This window comes from Parasteatoda tepidariorum, chromosome 10, assembly GCF_982258835.1.
Source record: "Parasteatoda tepidariorum strain Cologne lab strain chromosome 10, Ptep-v5.0, whole genome shotgun sequence".
In the NCBI taxonomy this organism is placed as follows: domain Eukaryota; kingdom Metazoa; phylum Arthropoda; class Arachnida; order Araneae; family Theridiidae; genus Parasteatoda; species Parasteatoda tepidariorum.
Genome location: NC_141764.1, coordinates 72,509,224 through 72,517,307, shown reverse-complemented (window position 1 = coordinate 72,517,307; position 8,084 = coordinate 72,509,224). Strand labels below are relative to the sequence as shown.

At 26.6% G+C, this 8,084-nt stretch overlaps 1 protein-coding gene across 1 annotated transcript; it reads right to left on the bottom strand.

Annotated features, from left to right (window-relative positions):
• Window positions 1-3,128: 3,128 nt before the first annotated feature.
• LOC107449437 (uncharacterized) lies at window positions 3,129-7,533 on the bottom strand. Its single transcript, XM_043052331.3, has one exon. It carries the CDS (start codon window positions 6,229-6,231, stop codon window positions 4,378-4,380), a length of 1,854 nt encoding a protein of 617 aa, XP_042908265.2. The 5' UTR covers window positions 6,232-7,533; the 3' UTR covers window positions 3,129-4,377.
• Between the last annotated feature and the right edge of the window lie 551 nt (window positions 7,534-8,084).

Here is an 8,084-nt window from a genome sequence, read left to right as displayed (position 1 = left end):
GTACTTCAAATATTTGCAGGTTCTTCAAATATTTGAAGTACCTGCACACACAAATACCTGAATCACAAATTAAAAATGAGTGACCGTGCGAGATATTACACGAAAGAGCTTAACCTCTCTAACGTGCATGTTTGAACGAAATAATAATTTGTATTTGGCACGGTTTAGCCGTTTCTGTACATGTTCAGCAAATTTTCACTTTTAACTGACTAACTAGAATGTGAAAAGGCAATAGCGCTCTTTTATCTTTGTTTTTATCCCTTTAGTAAAAAAATGTGATGCAAAAGAAAAACTAAATCTAAATCACTACCAACTGGATATTCAATTATTTGAATAATTCTTTATAAAATTGAACAATATTTTAAACTTTTTTTTAATGGATTGGGTGTCAATGTCGACAATGAATTTTTGTTTGCTTCTTCGAAATGAACTATTGCTAAAATTAATAATTTTAGTTGAGATTTAATACAAAATTGTCAGGAAATCGCATGAATATTTGGATCTTAAGGCGAGGGTTTTCATTTTGAGCGATCCAGAAAACTTATTATTAGAAGAGAAATTTACACTGAATGTGTTAACTCTAAACTCGATGATGGCTCCCGATTTCCACTTTGCCCAGGGACTTCTTTTTTTCTCTTTCAGTCGAAATCTTAAAAGAAATTATCTCATATTTATCTTTGATGCATACTTCTATATTCATTTTTGCATATTTTTAGCTTTCCGAAATTATTTTTAAAGAAATAACTAGTTTTTTACACATACATTTTAAAATTCCAAGAAATTTACGGAGATTAATTTTTAATTGGACTAAATATTATAGTTTTATTATTTTACGTAAACTAAATTAAAAACAAATAAGTTATATAACTTTTAAAATTGGATATGATGAATTTGAAAACTGATGATAAAATAACATGAAAAGCACGCTTTTGTATAATACGAGGCGAAAATCGACACGGTAAAGAAACAAATCTCATTTCCGAAAAGATAATTGAGCACTTTTTAAAAACACCTAATAAAAAGAGCACCTTTAAGGGCTTTTAAAAAACAAAAATTGAAAATAAACACCTTTAAGCACTTTTTAAAAACGCTATGCACCATGTGATGTATATATATATATAATACAATATAGTATTAAAGATATAAATAAAAATATAATAAAAATTGTTGTCATAACGAAAACTGACACTTTTTCACTTTAAAGATACGTTTTATTGTTGACAGCAGCCGATGAATTACGCCACTTTTTAATATATTTTTATTATTTATATCTTTTTGTTTACATATGTATTTATTTAGGTCTAAAACATTTTTTTATTCATCAATGAATGTAATGTATATAAAAGTCCAATTCAGTTGTATTTCTATTCCTTAAAATTTGAATGATCCAGTCATATTTAGGATGTCTGTAAAAGTATTCATATTTTTGTATTTCCCATTTTATTAATATTTATAGATAATTCACAGGGGCCATATTACTGGCTTTAAGGACCCTAAGCATACATATGTAGGCTTAAAAAATAGATATAATATTCAAGCATGAATCGCAATTACATGCAGTGGAAGTTCACCCTCGTTACGAATTTCAATATCTAATAATCGATTAAACGTTATTTTGATTTTCAATTTATGTTATCCGTCTTTTCCAAAATAAATGTACAAACTTAAAGCTGGAAAAGTTATGTGTACTTAGTATTTTATTTTCAGTTTATTGAATATTTTGTTTAAAGATAAGTTATCTAAAAAAATAAATATTACTTCGTTAATTTTTTTAATGAGTTCAATTTTCATTGAAATTTTTTTATGCTAATGTATTTTTTGTAAATTTCAGATGGTAAGTTTGTTTTAAATTAATCGTTTTCTTAAAAAACTAATATTTAACAATAAAATAACAAGAACTAACATAACCCTGTAATATCAGTAAATCAAAAATGAAAGAAGAAAAAAAAATCCTCTGATCTAACATGTATTTTTGAAAACTTACAAGTTTCATTTAAAAAAAAAAAAAAAAAAAGACCTAAATTTGAAAATGCATTTTAAATTGTTAATGACTACATGCATAATTTTCAGTTCGAATTTTTAAAGTAGTTTGTTTCATAAAACTTTACGCAATTGATTATTTATTTGAAATTGAAAATTCAGCAATCTCTTACTAAACATTCTCAAGAAAATATTATGAGGTTTATTTTCTGAATTATAATTAACTTATTTTATTATTAAAAAATGACATTTGTATTAAAAATGTCGGCTGATAAGTATCTTTAGTATACTATCTAAAAATTTTGAGTATTCATAATTAAGAGCATGCAATAGGAAAATTAGTATACTATTTGCAATGGTGAATACAATATGGGATTTATACAATATAATACAGTATATTATTTTATTATAATATTTAAAAAGCTCATTAGAATTTTAAAATAAAGCCTACTAAGTTTTTGTGTAAAACATTGAAACACCTTTTTTAGAAAATTTCATAACATATTCATTGCATTAATTTTTATTCCAAATTTTAACTTTTATTACTATCACTAATTCAAAAATTATTTATTCTTTACAAATAATATTAAGATTTTAACTAAAGTAGGTAATCCAAAGGTGAGCAGTGCTCTTAAGGTAGACCACCTCCAAAAAAAGAAGAATCAATATTATTTTTTAATCGCTATATAGTGCTACTGCATTATAAATAATCCATAAGCAGAGCAAGTCATTGAATTTGAATTGTTTAGTATAATACGGCACCATTGTATGCAGACATTTTACTTTTTAAAAGAAGCTTCCTACTCTAATTTTCAGGTAAGTAGATATTTAGATTACATGTGTTTAATTTCAAAGAACATTGAATTATGAAATATTTTTGAAAGTTTATTTCTTACTTTTTAACTATTATGTTGTTATACAAAGTCTAATATTAAATGAACATATACAGAATAACATATACCATATACAGAATAATAAAATACAATAATTTGTGTAAGACATTTAAATTTCACTGAACCTTTATAAGAAAAGGACTATAGTAAATAAATATCTCACCCGTACACTTACATATATAAACATCTCATAACGAGAAAATTATTTCATGAAATTATTTCGTGAAAGTAATTACAAATGACACATTAAAATTATTTTAACATTTTATTATTTAGCATAATCAATTAGCAAAATACAGTTTTTAGAATTTAAACAAAACCTTACTAGTTAACGAATTTCGATTTTTTAATAGTTTGAGTTATCTTTTGTGTTCTTTTTCAAAAGTTTCATAAATTATACAATCTAAGACATTCAAATGTGATAAACAAAATTTATATCAAGTAATCATTTAAAAAACTGTCATAATATTCAGTACAATTATATTTCTGTAACATAAATTTAAGATTGATAAAATGAGGAAAACTTATTTAGATTGAAGCACAAGAAATTGATTTTAAGAAGCAAATATTACTTCATCCATTTGTTTCATACTTGCAATTAAACCAAATTTATTTATTTCAAAACATTCATCAAATAAAAGATGTTACATGTAATTTTAATTAAAGGCTGCTATTTAAGCTTTATTATTATTATTATTAAAAAATATTACTTACAACTCAGGATTTTAATGGAGAGAATAAAGGACAATTTATAACCAGTAACCAAGGTTACAACTTCTACTAAGATGTATTTACAACAATGCATTTTAATCCACAACTTTTCAATACTGGAGCTTATTTACAGGCAATACATAAGTGTAAAAACAGAAAAATACAACGAAAACTGCATTATAAAATATTTTAAAAAGAAAAAAACATTTTAGCTTCATTAAATTGTGTTAAGTCTAATGACACTTCTGTGATTTTTTTTTACTTATAATGGAATCAAGAAGAAAATTTTTCCTCAGTGAGAAATGGTCTGTGTTCAGTCAGTTACTTTTTACATATGCTGTAAAAATGAATGCACCAATATGAATCAGAATGCTATAAGAAAGATTCTTTTGACATCTGCGACAAGAATTAGGTTTCTTAGCAGGGTCAACAAAATTCGATTCGCTCTTGTTAAGAAAGATTTATTACAGACGCTACAAGAATATGGTTTCTCAACCAGTAAGAACACGAGTGTAAACATTCAGATAACCATAATTTAAAAAAAAAAAACCTACTTCATCACATACTTCAAAGATATGCTTTGTCGCTAGTAGGAACAACACAGTATTTAGTCAGATGACATTTCTGAGAAGAACTCTTATTACGTTATTGTACAACAAAAAACTTTTTCACACCAGTGCAAACACAAGCATTTAAGTCAGTCTTTTGAAAGAAAAAAACTTTTTTGAAACATATCATTAGAATGTAAGTAGAAAAAAAAAAACTTTTTTTTTTGTATACAAGAATATGGTTCCTAAACAATGTGAACATGAATATGATGAGTTAGGTAATCCTTTCTTGAAAAAGTCTTATTACATATATTACATGAAAAAGGTTTTTCACTAGTATGAACACAAATGTGCTTATTTAGAAGAACTATTTTTGAAAAACTCTTATTACATATACTACAAGAATAAGGTTTCTCGCCAGTATGAAGACGACTATGTCGAGTCAAATTACCTCTACCTGAAAATTTCTTATTACATATATTACAAGAATAAGGCGTCTCACCTGTATGAACAAAAATATGTCGAGTCAAAGTACCCTTTGTTGAAAATCTCTTATAACATATACTACAAGAATAAGGCTTCTCACTTGTATGAACAAGACTGTGTTGAGTCAATTGACTTCCTTGTCTGAAACTCTTATTACATATACTACAAGAATAAGGTTTCTCACCGGTATGAACTCGAATATGCTTACATAGACACGCTCTTCGAGCAAAACTCTTACTACATATACTACAAGAATAAGGTTTCTCACCGGTATGAACTCGAATGTGCTTAAATAGACTCTCTCTTTCAGAAAAACTCTTATTACATTTACTACAAGAAAAAGGTTTCTCATTGGTATGAACTCGAATGTGCCTAAATAGACTCTCTCTCTGAGAAAAACTCTTACTACATATACTACAAGAATAAGGTTTCTCACCGGTATGAACTTGAACGTGCTTAAATAGACTCTCTCTTTCAGAAAAACTCTTATTACATTTACTACAAGAAAAAGGTTTCTCATTGGTATGAACTCGAATGTGCCTAAATAGACTCTCTCTCTGAGAAAAACTCTTACTACATATACTACAAGAATAAGGTTTCTCACCGGTATGAACTCGAACGTGCTTAAATAGACTCTCTCTTTCAGAAAAACTCTTATTACATTTACTACAAGAAAAAGGTTTCTCACCAGTATGAACACGACTATGTCGAGTCAAATTACCTTTTTGTGAAAATCTCCTATAACATATACTACAAGAATAAGGCTTCTCACTTGTATGAATACGACTGTGTGCAGTCAATTTACCTTTTTGTGCAAAACTCTTATTACATACACTACAAGAATAAGGTTTCTCACCAGTATGAACACGATCATGAAGCGTCAAATAAGCTCTACTTGAAAATCTATTATTACATTTACTACAAGAAAAGAGTTTCTCACCAGTATGAACACGACTATGTTTAGTCAAATTACTTTTTACAGAAAATCTCTTATAACATATACTACAAGAATAAGGCTTCTCACCTGTATGAACACGACTGTGTTCAGTCAATTTACCTTTTGTTGCAAAACTCTTATTACATACACTACAAGAATAAGGTTTCTCACCAGTATGAACACGATTGTGAAGCGTCAAATAAGCTCTACTTAAAAATCTCTTATCACATGTACTACATGAAAAAGGTTTCTCACCAGTATGAACACGTCTATGTTGAGCCAAATAACCTTTAAATGAAAATTTCTTATAACATATACTACAAGAATAAGGCTTCTCACTTGTATGAACACGACTATGTGCAGTCAATTGACCTTTTCGCGCAAAACTCTTATTACACACACTACAAGAATACGGTTTCTCACCAGTATGAACATGAGTATGTTGAGTCAAATCATGTTTTGATGAAAATCTCTTACTACATATAGTACATGAATAAAGCTTCACACCTGTATGAACATGACTATGTTGAGTCAAATTACTTCTTTGTGTAAAATTCGCATTACATACACTACAACAATAAGGCTTCTCACCTGTATGAACACGGTAATGTACTGCCAGTAGACTTCTACAGGAAAAACTCTTATTACATATACAAGAATAAAGCTTCTCACCCATATTAACACGATTGTGCCTAGTTAGATCTCTTTGTGAAAAATTCTTATTATACTCTTCTTATGCTACAAGAATAGGATTTCTCACCAGTATTAAATTTGCAGTGTTTAGTGAGATTACTTCTTTTTGAAAAAATTATCTTACAGGATGAAAAACACTTTTACAGTATATGTTTACTTTTCTGAGAAAAAATTAATTTATAAGTGTAGATAAATTATGTGTAGTTGAGTAAGATCTCTAGAATAACAATCATGAATATGCTGCAAGAAATGAAGACATATATTCACTTTGCAATGATTTAAAATAAAAATACAGAAATATAAGAAAAAATATAAATTTTCTATTCAAAATAAAATTTTTGGTTTTTATTTGAAACAAATAGCTATTACTAGATAATGGAAAAATAATTAGTCATTAATTAAAATGACGGCAATAATTCAAAATAATTTTCACTACAAAAGTAAGTCATTTAATAGCATAAAGAGGCCTTCAATAACACATAATTCAAAATGATCATGTTGTATCAAATCTTTTACTATGACTACATTTTTTAAATAAGCAAAATAAAATATGGTGGAAATATGATAACTTTATAACAAGAATATGATTTATTAATAGGTGTGTCAGAGAAAGGATCAATTTAAATTATATTGAGATGCAAAATTTTTTCCCCACAAACTTTTATAATATTTCTATTTTAACATACATACAAAACTAAATTAAATTATTCAACTTTTGTTTTTTTACAAAAAAAACTGCTAAAACAATGAACATATTTATGTAGAAAATTACCTTACATTTAATACATTATTGAATGAGTGCATTCTTAGACACACTGCAAAATGAATGTTATATGTTATTAGAAAAACTTCTCGCCAAAATAAACAGTAATGTGTCACACTTTAGTGACACAATATAGAATGTTATTGTCAAGGCAGTATATTGCCTTCAATAATAATATCTCCTTCCGCCAGAAAGCGTATAACACACACGGCATGAACAGATTATTAATTACATGAAATTGAACAGAAAACACGTTTTTTTTTAATATTTAGGCATGCACAGAAGTAATTTTAGTTACTGACAGCAGGAAGAAAGTGTTATTTTATCAGTCCATTTATTTCTGTTCTCAGAATGAAGAAGATAATGTTATATGAATGCGATCTGCATAGAAATAACTGTTTTAGAGCTCTTTGTATAGATTTTCAATTATATTGGTGCAATTCACTCACTGTTTTCAGTATAGAATTCTAACAGTGGCGGTAATTGATTGATTGATTGCACTCCCGTCTATTAAAGGTCAAATTTTGAAGTAAGAATACCTTAGTGGCGCCATCTATTGTAATATAGTGAAACTAATGTTAGATATAGTACCCTTAAATTTCATTAATAAGTACCAAAATATTTTTAAATCAACAATAGTTTATAATATTTCGGTGCAAAATTTAAATTAAGTTAATAAATAATACATAATTTTTGAAGTCACAGACATTTAAATCAAAATTAAGGTTATATTTTGCGGATGATATTCTTCTACATCATAAAAAAACGAAATCATTGTCATAGTAAGTGATGATCGAAAGACAGAGAAAAATTTTTGATTAAAATATAATTTCGAAAACTAATTACAGTTTTTGAAAATCTTAAATTTTAAGCTTAGATTAATTTTGTATCAAATTGTTCCATTTAAAGCTTACATTAAGACAAAGTTATTTATAATAATCTTAAATTTTATTTTGAGAGTTAAAACAAATATATATATATATATATATATATATATATATATATATATATATATATATATATATATATATATATATATATATATATATATATATATATATATATATATATAT

Coding starts and splice junctions, on each gene's coding strand:
- LOC107449437 (XM_043052331.3), bottom strand. CDS start 6,231: ATGGGTGAGAAGCTTTATTCTTGTATATGTAATAAGAGTTTTTCCTGT.